At 37.2% G+C, this 16,361-nt stretch overlaps 1 protein-coding gene across 2 annotated transcripts; it reads right to left on the bottom strand.

Moving 5' to 3' along the window:
- Positions 1-4,048: 4,048 nt before the first annotated feature.
- LOC141429392 (uncharacterized) lies at positions 4,049-15,567 on the bottom strand. 2 transcript variants are annotated; one of them, XM_074089687.1, is made up of 8 exons: positions 15,514-15,567; positions 9,584-9,710; positions 9,029-9,083; positions 8,056-8,164; positions 7,190-7,218; positions 5,524-5,617; positions 5,359-5,442; positions 4,049-4,231 (listed from the first exon to the last, which is right to left on the bottom strand). In XM_074089687.1, exons 2-8 carry the CDS (start codon positions 9,706-9,708, stop codon positions 4,074-4,076), a joined length of 654 nt encoding a protein of 217 aa, XP_073945788.1. In that variant the 5' UTR covers positions 9,709-9,710; positions 15,514-15,567; the 3' UTR covers positions 4,049-4,073. The 2 variants fall into 2 exon arrangements, with proteins under 2 accessions (XP_073945788.1, XP_073945787.1); XM_074089686.1 differs by lacking the exon at positions 15,514-15,567 and adding an exon at positions 10,773-10,856.
- Positions 15,568-16,361: the final 794 nt, after the last annotated feature.

Below are 16,361 nucleotides of genomic sequence, written 5' to 3'. Positions count from 1 at the left end.
GATGTTGATTTTACAATTAGAAGAGTTAAAAATTAGTTCAGGGTGTCTGCTAAGCTACTTTTGTTTTGTATGATTTTCAAAAAACTTAAATTAAGATCATTATTGATCCTCAAAGTTTAATTGTTAAATCAGTGTATCGGACATGGTAGTGTTATCGCTGTCTCTTGGTGCGGGGGCCTTGAAATAATTTTTGACATTTATTTGACATCTCTAAGATAAAAAATTATCAATGTGCCGTTAATTTAGTATTGTATCGCATACATTGAAAAATACATTTAATTTGTATGAAAAAATGAAATTATCATTTTTTTTAAGTAGCAAAACAAAAGTAGCTCAGTTATGTGACAAGAATCGAGCCCTGGATTTAAAGCCCCATGGTCAGAGACTCCCTGTATACATCGCCCTTACGTTTAGTGGCAAAAGGTGTATAAATATTTTTGACGTAACGTATATATACATATTTATGCTGTTGACCGTACCTGGCTGTCTTGGTGTTTTATGAAAAAGTTACTATAAGTACATTAGTGCAATGAAAATGTCAATAACCTACCTACGTCTGATGATACCAGCCAAGAGCGTGTTGCTAACATGCAGCGTAGAGTTCTGTACGCATCTGAGTTTTACTACAGGACAGGTACTAGTACTACTACGAAGCCTACCTGCAAATTTAGCGTACGAGTAAGTTTGTATGCGGTAAGTTTACAGCATCATTATCAACATGAAGAGCCTACTGAGCTGTGATACTTCTCCTTTAAATTCGTGATTGTTATGTGATACTATGTTTTTTTAATACATTTTTCAAGCGGGTGCAGGTTGCAGGTGGTAGGACCTTGTGCAAGGTCCGCCCGGATTGCTACCGCCATCTTGCTCGCTAATGCTGCCGTGAAGCAGCAGTGCTTGCTTGTGTTTCGGCGTGGAGAGTAAGACAGCCGGTGAAATAACTGGTACGTGAGGTATCCATCTTAGGCCTCTAGGTTGGCAACGCGTCTGCAATACCCCTGGTGTTGCAGATGTTTATGGGCGGTGGTGATCTCTTACCATCAGGAGACCCACTAGCTCGTTTGCCATCCAGTCGAATAAAAAAAAAGCTAATGATTTAACTTGTATTGCACGTGACTCTAACAAAAATTATCTTAATGTTTAAAAACAAGTCTCTAAATAGAAAAAATACTGTAGCAAACATGTAATGCTTTCGAAAGACCTATCTGATGGATTGTAAGGAATCGTTTAAAATGGCCGACTTCGACCCGCACCATTTATTGATAAGGTTCAATCAGGTTATCGGCAATAGGTGAACGAGCCTCTAGGGCGCTCCCGAACGAGCGAACAGGGCCGAGCGCGGCGTAGGCCTTCCGCATACGATACGGCAGGAACTAGTGCGGCTGAAGTACAAGACTGAGAAATAACTTAGTCAACTTAGAAAATAATTAACGAAATTAACCCGGATAATTAACGACTTAAATCGATATTAAATATAATGACCCGGATAACTCACGTCTTAAATCGAGTTTTTCTCGACATGTTATGGTATGTGTATATTTAATATGAGCGAGTCTCACGGTAGTTTAATGTTCAAAAAAGACTTAAATCGAGTTTAGCTCGACATGTTTCGGGCTGGTTCGTAGCCCTTCCTTTAGCAGCAACGCGGCACGGCGGCTGCTGCAAATCGTGCATTCTCAACTGTTATCGGGGTTGGTTTCATTAAATATGAGAGTATCACGGTTGTTTAATGTTCAACTTAGTAAAGTTGAAAAACTATAGTCATTTCAAGGTTCAATATCTCACGACTGAACCAATTTTTATAAACTTGCCTAAGAATTACCGAGAGGTAACTTGCTTTCACGTAGAAAACCGCATCAAAATCGGTGCATCCATTTGAGAGCTACGACGTCACTGATAGATAAACAGACATTGGTGTCAAAATTACGAGTGTAGCACCCGTCTTTTTGCGTCGGGGGTAAAAAAGCAAGTTTGAGTGATAAGTGATACCATTGTCTACATGCGTTGATTAGGGAAAGAAATATTTTTAATTAGTAAAATACTTTTTTTTTGGCATAATATAGGAAAATAAGCCCTGGTAGCCTGGTAATTTGAGCTTTACGGCCTCTTATGCAGAGAGTTTGAACCCGGGCTTGCACATCGGAATTTTACGAAATTTATGATTGTGTAGAATTTATTATGACGGTACGATACGAAGTTCTAAAATTGAACTTCGTGGTGTAAGCCTAGTGACTCCTCGTTCCTCAATATGTCCCATGACGTCTAGATAGTTATGTAATTCTTCAAAAATCTTCCAAGAATTCGAGTCACTGCTTTTGAAATTCACGTGTAGCCGTATCGTGTGCGAAGGCCTTAGGCGTGCCTTTAAAATTAGGGTAATCGATCCTCCGCGGCCGCCGTAAGTAAATGAGCAGGCGATTCCTGGGTCTTCGATAGCTTTATCGTTTACCTTCCCCGGCATAACGTCGTGATTATATTTATGACGCCTATAGAGGGGAGCTTAAAGGATTTTTTTTAAGATTTTGCTTCAAATTTGACAGACGTTAGTAGGACGTGAAAAATAGTTAATTTGTGATTGAATATGGTAACCTATTTGATTCTTCGGCCACAGTAGAACCTTGTCATCCTATCCTATCTCCTGGATGTTTAGATGTTGGACGCCATGGATTTGGATGAAACTTGGCGTAGCACGGATGAACACAGACCTGGATCAAGACATAGGATACTTAATTAATGGGATAATATTCTAACTTGAAACATGATAATATGAGTCCAAGAACGATTCGACGTTAGCTTTGTCTGCAATCAAAAGATGGCGTTGTCCGAACGAATGTCGAGTTTCAAAATGTTACTGTAATCGTTTTCCAAACCAAACTCTAGTTTTCCTGTTCTCTTGGTAACCAATTCGCACGTGAGCTAATTAATGTCAGGCGGAAAATTAATACAAAATTAACGATATTTAGCAAACTACTAACAACCATTAATTTTAATTACATTACATTTATAAAATTATGTATTGAGCAAAGGCATTCAAAGGTAAATTACACTTTTTTTAATTTTGCTCCTTCAGTATATTGTACACATGTAGGTTGGACACTGCAAGTCCAATCAGAAAATCTGCATTAAAAATGATATTATTATTTTTATTAGGCTTCAGAAAAAGAATGGGCTTGACTGGATTCTTTTTCTGGGTGGTTCTTTAGTGGCGTGAGACGCAACGTGGGCAAGCCCCCCGCCAGTTGGACTAAATGGCACATCATATGTTAAGTTGGCACGCTTTCAATTAGTAGACATGAGGGGTTGCGGGTTGGCTTTGCCGAATGGTGTATTCACTTGTAGCATTCACTTATATACCATTATTAAAGGATAATACTAACAAATATTTTTTTCCTGTTTTACTAATTAGTAATTGTCATACATTACTATATTAAAGATAGGATTAAACACCCAGTAATGGGGGGAAATTTAGGTCTCTAAATCTAATTCGATGACAGTGACTCTTATTGAAATAAAAAAACAAAAAAATCACACCCACAGTTCCGCTCGCATGCATAATCAATTCAACTGACGGTTGCCAGTTAAAAAAAAATGTTTATTTCTCTGAAAATTATTTCTGTTTAAATTACATTGCTTAACTTCTAATCTTCATTTAGGTATTTAGTTGAATTTATTTTTCCGACATTTTACTAAATTACCTACCAAAGGATATAAGTATCCAAAACTACATCGCAAACAACATTACATCGTGGTCTTCATAGCTTTACCGGTTAAGTAAAGCATGAATGCTCGTCACTGTCCCAATAGTTGGCATCTTTAATCATAGTCATTAGCAATAGAGATGACAGCAGGGTGTCGGCTATTGGGCATTAGCATGTCGAGCATTCGGACTTTTATCTTATATGATCACGTTTGATTGTTTTTTTAGGCTTGTTACTCGTAGTTAACAATCGAACGGCTCAAAAATGAATCGAATCAATGAATCGGCTTAAAAATCGAACTTAGAATCGATTTGATCCTATCTCTCGCTTTTTTCGTGTTAAAGTGAAAGTGAGAAGTGAAAGTTCTTTAATATTTCATACAAATACATTATCATGAGGTATATAGCCTGCTCTAATATGATTCCCGTTTAAATTGACAGTGGTCTGTATATTTGGTTTCCTATTGCAATAATTTTGTTCTTCTTCTGTAGTGTCTCGTTTCAAATTCAAACTGATGCGGTGACTATAGGCGTCTGAAACAAAAAAAAAATGCATTTTTCACTTCTCACGTTCGTAAAGTTCGTATTATGCTAGATTTAGGCAACTTAAAATGAATTTGAATGCTCTAGTGCATAAAGTAACATAGTTCGTCTAAAGCCAAGGCAATCAGGTGCCAACAGCCACAAACAATAGTAGATTGTACAACAAGAGTATAAAACGAGACGTTCATATAGCCACCCGAGCTGGTACGGCGAGGGTTTATAGGTTTAATGCTTGAGATTTACACTCTGCTATTCACTTCGATTGCTTGGAAACAATTGTTCACTTACTAGGTACCTTTTATTTTTCATGCATTGCTATATAGGTAATTATACATTTTTAGTTTTATTAATTTATTTTGATTGATTTTATTGATTTCTAGCTTTACATAAAATATAAAAATATATATAAAAACTTTTTTGTTTGTGGCTGCTGACACCTGATTACCTTGGTCTTAGACAAATTTATGCACTAGAGAATAAAAAGGAATTTTATTTAGATCCAGCATAAATACCAACTTTACGAGCATGAGAAGTGATTTTTTTTATAATTTCTGTTTAATAAAAAATCGTAATTTATACGTCAACAACAATTGCACAATCAATGCTCTTATTGTACAATCTACTATTGATCATTTTGATGGGATTATAGTTTAATAGAACCTTGTGCTATGTATTTACTACTTTGTCGCAGCGTCACTACCGTGGTGTTACTGACTGGAGCGGCTTTGCTTGAAATTCCACCTTAGAGGGCCAACGCTAGATGGCGTGGTAAAATCCGTCGCACGCGACGCGCGCAGTTCGCGCTGCTCATATGATTTTTCAATAGGCGGTCATCTGAATAACCACCACCACCACCATGTTTGTGAATAAAGTTTTTTATCTATCTATCTATCTGCTCCGTTTAAACCGCGTCAGCTAGCGTAGACCCTTAGCGCCTGTTTCACCACTTCTGGACTAACTTTAAGTGTCAGGTAAAACTAATGCCGTCTTTATTTTTTTGTACAAAACAGACAGAGACGGCATCACTGATATCCGTCACTTAAAGTTAGTCGACAAGTGGTGAAACAGGCCCTTAATTGCAACCTAGAGTCGTGTGTAAACTTTTATTAAGTACTCACAGTCGTATGTGACTTCTGATGGAAGCTCCACGGGCGCTCGTTCTTGAACGTGATCATATATTGCGTTACTTTCATATCTCCTCGCTGCAAATTATAATTAATATTTTCATAAATTTATCCTACTAATATTGTCTAGTTTTTAAATAACATATTATATTTGCTTACCCTTCCTTTTGTAGTAGATAATGATAATAAGTATTATGATTGCGGCAGTGCTTACGGCGACAAGCAGGCTGCACCAGGAAAGTATTTCATGTACCTGTAAACAGTCGAAACTAAAAGCTGAAACCATTATTGGCAATGAAATACTGCGAAGTGAGTTAGGGTGGATTTTCGAAAATGACACCACGTTAGTGTTGCGTTACTTGCCCCGCAGCTAGCACGCAGCGTCAATATTACATCGGCAGTGTAGCTTTGCTTCGTATTGGGTGTACCGGGAGCCGTGACTTAAGACCTTTCCAGCAGTTGATCGTGGGTTTAAATCCGGGCTAGCACATCTGAGTTATTTGAAAGTCGTGTGCGAATTTTTATTTGAAGTTGACCACGAGCTTTATGGCGAAAGAAAACATCGGGAGGGAATTAGCTCAAACTTGCGAAGCAATTCAATGGTATGAGTGAAGTTCCCAATCCGCACAGGGCCCGCGCGGGAAACCCCAAGTCCTCTCATTCTGACAGGAGGCCTAGCAGGGGGACGTATGTAGACTGGGATGATGAAATTGATGAAGTGTATCTACTTTCGAAGCAAGGGTTATCAGCATCAGTAACGCTACAGCACTAACGGCGCGTCAGTGTCATATATTAATTGCCGGTTTGTCGCAGACTGCGTCACTGTCGCGCCACCAGTGTTGGCTACAAACTTACAGCTTTAGGTGAATTTACGAAGCAAGTGTCAGTGTCGTCAGTAACGCTGCGACAGTGTTGACACAGTACAAAAAAAGAGCAGTACACCGTCTTCATACAAACGGCCGGAACGCGAGTTATACCTACGTGCCACGAATTCTCAGCATACCTCGGCAACCATCAGTCGCGAGTGCTCCGCGGCTACGTACGGACTCACGCGCATTTATTACGTACCTTAATTTGTCACAACGATATAAACAGTATTGTTCTGTGCACGGGTGTTGTGATTCATCTTATATAATATAATAATAACCTCCTCCTTTTTTGAAGTCGGTAAAAACGTATCTATTGAAGTTATTTATCAGAATGCGAATTTTTTATACTCTAGTGATGAAGCCAAATAAAACCGTTTAAAACATAATACGTTTTGTGGTATATTAAAATAACGTAAAATGCATTTTTGTTATACACTACTTAGTCTATATTTAAACAATCTCTCCTAATCCTTTTCCTATTTTAAATTTCATGTGATATTATCAAATCAAATACATAACTGAAGAGTGTGAAGACTGAAGAGTTAGTAGAGTAGGCAGCCCTATCACGCGTTTGTGTACCGAGCTGGCATAGGTAATTATATCAAGGACGCTGCCGAGGCGGAATACTGCTCCTTTTTTATACTGTGGTGTTGACGTCACGATAGAGCGACAGATCCATGAAGAAGCGCAGAATCACTGATGCCTTGTCAATTCTGTCACTGTTGCAGTATCACGATCACGGTGGCAGTATCGCTTTGCTCAGAGCTCTAATTTTACATTGCTGTGAATTATCGCCTATTTGTAAATACATAGCTCCTTAACTCCGCAATGTAACCCTCGGTTAGTTACTCAATTACGTAATTAACATAATTATGTGTAATTAGCAGCGTGTGGTATAATTTAAGCTAGCGAACCTATGCTAACTATTAGACGGTTTCAAGACTTTGAACACTTGCCTTAAATTGTTTATCGGAAGAGGTGTCACCTGTGGGATAGAAAAACGGGTTGCTATAAAAAAAATATAGCACTGTCGGGGACAATGCGAATCTGCTTACAACGTACATATACCTAGTGCCATCCACGAAGACGCGTGATTTTGACAAAATTAGACATTAATGATATTGTAATAAGAATCACGGCACGCGTCATCGTGAATGACTCTACCTATACCGCGTATCAGAGGGGCTACTACGAAACTCGCAAATCGAAGTTCGTATCGCACCGTCCCTTTCACTCGCGTATTAAATGACATAAGTGTCAGCGGGACGGCAACAGACGATGTTCGAGTTTTGCACTTCGTGGGCCTGCACTACGTATAGTTCTATAGGGCATGATTTTAATCCCACTGATACTATAAATGCGAAAATTTGTAAGTCTGTTTGTTTCTTTGTTTGTTACTTCATCATGTCTGATCCACCACGTATCACCGCTGAAATGATTTAGATGAAATTCGGTATACAGATAGTTTGAGTCCCGGAGAAGGACATAGGATAGTTTTTATCTCGGAAAATTACAGTTTCTGCGGGATAGCGATAACCGAATTCTACGCAGTCAAAGTCGCAGTTAGCAGCTAGTTCTTCATGTTTGTTATGTTTCAACTAATCTGAAGTATAAATTGGAAATTTATATTCGTTAGTTATGCGGAATTATCCCATGTTACGCGGATTTGCACCGTCGATATGTAAATATAATATTTTAGTATTTATTTTACAGGTATACCTACCTCAAATACATATATACCCGTGGTTAGTTGCTAGATGTAATTTTCCAAATCGTGTCTTCTTTTTATCAAGTTCAAAAATATTAATAACGATTGACTTACTAAAGTCTTTTAAATGGATTACGCAGTATGAGACCTCTGGATGTAGTTGTGATCTAAAACTGCAGTTCCATATGCCAGCTTCTGGATTGGTAATTTTGTAAAAGGTATCCTGAAAATAAGAAGGTAAACTGTATAAGTATATAGCTTTGGGTATGTTTTATTTAATGCAATGGTCTGCAGAGATATACCTCTAGAACGTGTGACTTCCATAAGAACATATATTTTAAGGGCTGAAAGCATAAGCCCTGATAAACGTAAATTAGTATATGTAGTAAAAAAAAAATTTTTTTTTGTACAAATTAATTCGGCACGCAATGTATCGGCAACAAAGCTAGCAACTGACACTAACATTTGCTGCCTCTCTGAAACGTCAAATAAATGTTTGCATTACATTGCTGCTCGAGAAAATTAAAAAAAATAATAACTCCATTAGTAAAAGTAATTGTTTGTTTTTTCGATAATTGTTAATTGTAAGAAAAAACTATCTACTATAAAAGGTGAAATATTTTTTGTCTTATATCATCATATTATGCGTAAAGAGTAAGAATTTAATCATAATGTAACTTATACTTTTAAAATTAGTTTAGTACTTATTAAGAAATCTGACAATACACAAAATGCTAATTAACATTGTTTAATTGGTATATTTAATAGGGTCCACTTGGAAATTTTGCAGTCCGCTCTCCGTCTATAGTTGATTAAATTAGACTTAAATACTTATGTTAGAATTTTTGCCTGAAGCACAGGAAATCCTGGTTCAGGCACTTGTAAATATTTCTCTTACAGTATGTTTTAGTTCTTAAGTTAAAAAATATTTAAACTGAGTTTTTTAAATAAATTATTATAATTATTATCTATATAAGTATGTTTATTCGTTGCCTAGTACCTATAGTACCTACAAGCTTTGCTTAGTATGGGAATTTCACATATACTTCAAAATTTCATATAATTTATCAATGCATGCTTTACTTACTGCGTGGATGACTCGAGTGGTAAGGTTCAGAGACACATTATTGCCATCTTTACAGCTAGAAGAAAACGCATTAAATTAAGGTGTCAAATAAATTAAGTAATACATATAAGAGTATTTTTCAACCTTTTTCATAACACGACCCCTTTAGTGTGAAGAAATATTTCGCGACCTCCTCCTTATTACTTAGTTAACATTTTCTTAATAAATATTTTTAAACTATTGTTTTTTTTACTGAAATAGTTTTCCCAGCAACTAATACGGGCTTCGCGACCCCCTAAAGAGGCTTCGCGACCCACCCAGGGCATACACTGGCATACAAGATATATACATCTACAAAAGCATTTTTGCCAAATCTCCTCCTTCTCTGTCTTTATAGATGCGAGCACCTGCGAGCTCCTGTCAGTTTCTATGGGCGTGTACACAAAAAACAGGGCTGCTATTTCCATGTCGGTGTTATCCGGGCCGGGAAAGACTGTCACCCATTGTCACGTTTTTTCGATGACCCTATGTCTTTGAGTGTCTTTCGGCTGCTAATGATGATGGAAATCTCCTTACTTGACTTGGGTGATGCGTATCGAGTGTGCTCGAAGTTGTATGTCATTCGTTGCTTCAGACAATGTAATTTCTTTATTGCACGGCGAATCCGTCCAAAGTTCTGATAGAGTGATGTTTTCTCCCATCCCTGAAAAACAACTTATACATAAAATAATGTTACATATTGTCACTACTTCTAAATAGCTAAAATCGTATTTTTTTCTGAATGAACTTTATGAACATTACTAGCTTTTACCGCGTGGTATTCGGTTATTGCGCGCTGTTCCCTCGGGAACTGTGCATTTTTCCGGGATAAAAAGTAGCCTATGTCACTCTCGGGCCCATAACTATCTCTATGCCAAAAATCACGTCGATCCGTCGCTCCGTTACGGCGTGAAAGACGGACAAACACACAAACACACTTTCGCATTTATAATATTAGTATGGATTTGAAGGATCGACTTTATGGACGTATTGATTTGAGATACGAGATTTTTTCAAAGTATAGTGATGAAGTTAGAGTTCGTAAACTAAATATGGAATATTGAAATTTCTCCTTACTCAGAATCATTAGCACTATTAATTTATCACGTGAATACATTAATGTATAAAATTGTCTCAATTTTTTTTGACAGTTTTTGACTTTTTTATCATACAGTTTACATGAGGCGTTACAAAATGGACACATACAAATTATATGGAAAATTGGGGTTATTTCTTTTCTTCATAAAAATCAATGCTAGTAAAAAGAACTCAAAGTTAACTTATTCTGAAAAATATTTTTTATTGTATAAAGAACTACAATATCAGTGGCGAGACACCATAGCAAAGCAGTTCTCTGTTATAATTCGGGATTATCTTTTTAACGGTTTTCTATCGTTTGCCCGAATTTCATATGCCCGAATGAATCGTTTTCTAGAATTTTCATTTGCCATAAAGTAATTTATTTACAGCACGGTTCTACATATTTTATGGCAAACGTTGGTATGACAAGTGAAATTCGGGCAAATTAAATTCCGGCAAGTAAAGGTAAACGCTTTTAAAAACCCAGAAATAAGCCAATAGTGTCTGGGAGAAATCAGCTTAATTTGACCTGTTGAATGTTTCCTTAAACAGGATGAATATAACGAAATCGATTAACATAGTTATCGTACAAAATTTACAGGGGTTCTTTCCGATGTTTTTATCCTCTTTGATTAACACAACTTACCCAAAGCCATTAAAAAAGCAGGAAAGAGAAATAACACGAACTGAGCTTTTGCCATTGTGCAACACACCACGAGTTAACACTACAAACCGTAAATGAAGTTTGAGCAAAAATAACATCATAATGTGAGTCATTTGTGGTTAAACGGTGACAATTACTCAGAAACTAACAAATACAACTAATACAGCACAATATCAAATTCGTATAATTAATAAATAGGCACAGGGCAAAACCATGCGGTAAATATTGTCTGTTAGTTAGTTTGTTACTTATCGCTTGGTGTGGTGGTTTATATGAAATACAGATAGTATACAGATACAGTTAGTTTGAGTACCGGCAAAGATTATAGGTTGGTTTTATCCTGGAAAAAATTACAGTTCCCGTGGGAACGAATTCTACGCGGACGGAGTAGCGGGAAACACCTAATTTGTACAAAATACACACTAAAAATTTCAAATAAAATATTCAGCCCAGTGAAGGATAGATGGATAGACGGACAGACAGCGGAATCTTATACGTAGTAAAGGGGGCTAGTCGGTCTTTTGGGTAGGGAATCCTAAAAAGAAATCCTCTATTTCCCTTAACGTTAGTTACGACCGACGCCTAGACAGGCCGTAATGAGTGTTACTTGGGTCACAAATGCGTTCCTAGAAGCCTCTCTTACCGAGGGAAAAGGTTCAGATTTGGTCATCTCGGGGTTTAAGTGGCTACTGTTTGTGTGAGGGACAAAAACTCAGGACAAGTAGGTGGTAACGAGGTGTGAAGATGGCTACTAATTTTGGAGTGCTCGATGCATTTATTTTTAACCCCCGACGCAAAAAGAGGGGTGTTATAAGTTTGACCGCTATGTGTGTCTGTATGTCTGTTTGTGTGTCTGTCTGTCTGTGGCACCGTAGCTCTTAAACGGGTGGACCGATTTGAATTCGGTTTTTTTTAATTGAAAGCAGGTTTTCTAGCGATGGTTCTTAGACATGTTTTATCAAAATCGGTTCAGCCGTTTTTGAGATATTGAACTTTGAAGTGACAAAGTCGGAGGTTTTCCAACATTTTGTTGGTTAGGTTATGTAAGTTAGCGGTAGTAAATGTGTTTATTTAATAACCCAATTAAAAACACAAGGACATTCTTAATTTGTGTTCATCGTCCTGGGGTCCAACTAATTTCTTACCGTTGTATCGATATTATAATTTTTGAAATTGTTAATAATAAAAGGATAAGTCATTAAAGAATAAGTCCGTGACTTAGTCTGGGCAGAATTAATTTATGTTATGCGATTTTCCGGGATAGAATATATTGCATGTTTTTCCTAGGGTCTCAAACTATCTCCATACCTAATTTCATCAAAAGCGGTTCAGCAGTTTACGCGTGAAGGGGTAACAAATAGACAGACAAACAGTCAGTTAGTGATTTTATATAAATTATGTCAAGATTCGAAAGTCAAACCGATTTTTAATGGAAAAACAAATCATATTACTTATAAGAAAAAAATTGGTTACCTAACTAAAAAAAAAAAATATGCCCTCGATCTATATTTGTCATCAAATAGGTCAAAAGCGAGGACAAACAAGCACGGCTAGAGGGTGTTGCAAATTACAAGCGCGCTAATGAGGTGCCAGTCATTAGACTGTATCAGCCTGTATCATTGCTACCCGGGTTAACTGGGGTTGTGTATCGGCGTTATTCTATGGTTAATGAAGGTTTGTATTTAGGTAATCAAAGTCAATTATGGGAAAACTGAGACTAGGTTATACAGAGTGGCACATTTAGATCGGTCAGTATGGGCGAATCTGAAACTATAAGACATTCAAAAATCAGTTCTTAGGAACCATGCCATCGATTTTAGTGACAAGAAAAACTGCATACCTAGATTTTAAATATACTGAGTGGCAGAAAATCTGGCCATCAAATGCAGTAATAGGAATAGGTAATTTTGTATGTAGAGTGGGCCAAATTTTGTGACGCTGAGTAATTATCTTGCGACTAAGTAAAATACGTTTTCATCACACTTGCTCGTAAACAGGGTCGTAACATGCAGGCTACCTTGCTTGCAACCCCCCAAATAAAACCCTCGACCTTAATGTGACAACATGAAGCCCGTGGTCGGTAAATGAGTCAGTGCCCGTACTGGTGGTGCTGCGCGCGCTGCTGCAGGACCACATGCACACGCACGTCAGGCGCATGGCGCGGGAGGTGGAGGGCAGCGCTGCCAAGAGAGCAGCCCAAGGTATCGGCAATATTTGGAACAATTATATTTTTTCTTTTAGAAATAAAAAAAATACTCGCAAATGTGATGAAAAACATTGTATGTCGCACGGGCGGTATACTAGAATTACGAACAGCGACTCATAAAAGCCTAATAGACTCTTGTTCGTAATTTCTTATTTACCGCCCTTAAGACACAATGTACTATATTAGCACTCTGCGTTAAGAAATTCCCGCATGCCATGCACTTTGATACTTACTCTAAACAGTTTAAACTGATATTGTTAGTTCGATCCAAAGTTCTAGACTGTCCAGAGCTACGAAGCTGTCTTGGCAGACGATTGGCATCCATTGGCTTAGTTTGGCAACCGGCGCTATTCGAGCCGTGTTGTTCGGATTACAAGGATCTTACTCAATAGAGTTGATCAAAGGGCTCTCTATATTTTGCAAAGGAATTCGAACAAAACGTCGGAGCCGTAACGGTGTCGAAGGATTAAAGTCGAATTACTTTTTTTTATAACCCACTTTTGAAATAGATCCTGAAATTGGTTGTATTTTGACATGGTATATCTACATATAGCGATATCTTTATGGGTTAGCTATACTGACGGGCTCGCCAGTAGTCTCTCGCCCATAGGACTGTGTACTCGTCCTATATGGGAATAAATAATAATTGGCAGTATTCAGTGTTTGGACTTAGCTCTCATTGGCTCTTCCAAATCAATAATAACTCTAAGAATACTAACTAAACTTTGATTAAATTTATAATGTTTGATAAAATAAAAATAATATCTTTATTTTTCGTAAAAATGTGATACAAAAGCTGGTATTACGTTATATGTCGAAAATACAAACTGAGACATGGATGCACAGAAAAACCAGAAAAAGAGACCAGCGCTGGGAATCGAACCCAGGTCCTCAGCAATCCGTGCTCCAAAAAACCAATCATAATAACGTTTTATGGTCTCACACATTTCACCAGAAACTGTACGGCATGCAAAACGAGCACAGAGGAGTCAGTAGTAAAAATTTGTACTAAAATATAAAGAAACAAGCCTTGACAATCATTTAGAGTAGGTACCGACTAAAATGAAATTTTGTGTGGTCAAATTAGATGATGGATTTTGCACACCAATTGTGCAATGTGACACCCCTTTTACTTCAGCGTCGACGTCGCCTAAGTATATCACAACCCGTCACTTCCCACTCTGACATCTGAACTCAAAAAACAAAACATAACCTGTATAAAATCATAGATAAGGCTCAACCCAGAAAAAGGGTTGCCCCCAATTTGAAGGGTTCTCCGAGATAACGGCCTGATAACATTAATCAAAGCACATAACTCTTGGATGGGGGTGGTCGCCAATTTTCTGGTCACTGCCCTTTTAATTTCCTCCTTCGCGAAGTAATTTTTCACTCCAATTGGGCCACGGTAAACAGATCGTGATATTTTCGACGACGTGATAGGAATCAGGTAACCCTTCCAGGGTTGGTGGTTCGGTCGGTTTCTACGCCTGAAGGTGTTTTGAAATATAAGGACAGTGTTTATTTAGTAAAGTTTGCTCTTTGGATCCTACTAATAAATATAATTACTAAAGTTTGAAAGTTTGATTGAAATTTGGTATGTAAACAGGACGCCTGGTATAACGTGTAGACCACTTTTTATTCCGATGTAGACGTAACGGAAATTTCCCATGTTACTTTAAATACCATTGATTTCTTATAGGTTTTCTATCTACGCATACATAAAAATTTAAGTATAAAAAACTAATTTCTGCACTTTTTTCTCAAAATATTGTGCCCAATACTTTCGGAATTAAGGGGAGATGGTAAATTGTTTGTGTAATAAATAAGTTAACTGTAAAATTTGTTATTTTTAAATTATAATGTATACTTATTTTAGACTCTCACAAGCCCTTTCATTTGACAAGTCATGAGATAAATTTTTCATTATTTTTTCGAGTTTATATAAATTTAATTAACTAACGATAAACAGTTAGATTCTATTTTAAAAATAATGTATTTACGTTACACGTTTTTGAGTAGGTACACTAACACATGTGTAAGAATTTTCAATCCGATCAGTTCAGTAGTTTCGGAGCAAATTAACTGTGCGACAGACGCACAAACAGTCCGGCACACACGCGAGTGATCCAAGGTCGAGGTACAGAACCCTAATAATCGCCACTATTCTTCGATCTCACGTGTAACACTCATACATTATTATTGTATGAATGATTCCTTTATTCAAAACTCGGTGGGGAGACTTAACAATGGTTCTCAAACTTTGGCCGAGAGCAAGTGAACTCGAGCGTACAGTGAGCGCTAAATAAATATTTAATATGCGAAGTTGAACTGAATATGACTGAATCAAACGAAGTTATGAAGTTAATTTGATGTTTAATCAATGGTTTATGTAACCACTTGAGTAGAATATGATGCGGTTAGTTACTGTAATACGGGAATAGTATTATTTTTGTCTTTGATTTAAGTTAGGTAAGTACACAACGCGTAAGGTTATTTCCTCTCGACGAAAATACTTACAGTACCGGCCGAACAATGTGGACTAATTTGTTTCGTCGATGTATTTGATCTGAAATTTAGATTTCTAATTTAGAATTTTGGCCAAAAACATTTTGAGCACACCTTTTATATTTTTGTCATCGAGTCCACATTATAATTGCAAAAATCCGGCAAACTACGAGAAAAAGGTCTAAAATCTAGTTCGAGGAGTCGATTATTTTGCTATTAACCAGTAAAACTAGATCATAAAATAGTGTTAAAAAAGTTTGAGAACTGTAGTCCCGAAAGGTGAGACGAACTAATTTTGAATATCAAAGAGCGTCTCCACACTGGTATTTGAGCAGCCGTGAGCGGCTGGCGACGGTGTGAACATGTCTTATTTGTAGAATACTCATTAACGTGCAGTGTGTAGCCGCTTTAAGGTGTGTTTACGGACTGTACCTACACTTAGTTTTTTTTTAAATGTATACTATTTTTTAAAAAACACGAAAAGCTAAGGAGTGTAAGGGCGCTATATAAAAATACTCGGTGGGATTCACAGACGAGCACTTATGGGTTAGTATTAAAACAAATTATTAAATATGCCTTGTTTTTGGTCGTCAGTATAATAATTAATATAATACGAAAAAGTGGACACACACTTTGGCAAAACGACCGTATCAAGGTTGAATCTTTCCACAATTCCTACCTTTTATACGATTTGGCCGGCAACGCATTTGAAGTCCTGATGGTGCTGTGGATGTCTATAGGCGACGGTAATCACTTAAAATCAGGTGAACCGTCTGCTCATTTGTCCGCTATTACATAATTATATATCACAATATCAACGTAACATTTACAGCGAAAAGGTTCCATCCTGATACGAGATT

The sequence above is a fragment of the Choristoneura fumiferana genome, chromosome 7 (genome assembly GCF_025370935.1).
Source record: "Choristoneura fumiferana chromosome 7, NRCan_CFum_1, whole genome shotgun sequence".
NCBI classification, from domain to species: domain Eukaryota; kingdom Metazoa; phylum Arthropoda; class Insecta; order Lepidoptera; family Tortricidae; genus Choristoneura; species Choristoneura fumiferana.
Note: the sequence above shows the minus strand (reverse complement) of the source record. Positions and strands in the feature narration are given on the sequence as shown.

Bases quoted from the DNA above. Each gene is read 5' to 3' on its own strand.
- LOC141429392 (XM_074089686.1), bottom strand. From the start codon at position 10,827: ATGGCAAAAGCTCAGTTCGTGTTATTTCTCTTTCCTGCTTTTTTAATG. The intron at 7,219-8,055 runs GTAAGTCAATCG...TCTATCCCACAG, and splicing joins AATCCATTTAAAAGACTTTA to GTGACACCTCTTCCGATAAA. The intron at 4,232-5,358 runs GTGAGTACTTAA...TTTTTGTTTCAG, and splicing joins ATCAGAAGTCACATACGACT to ACGCCTATAGTCACCGCATC.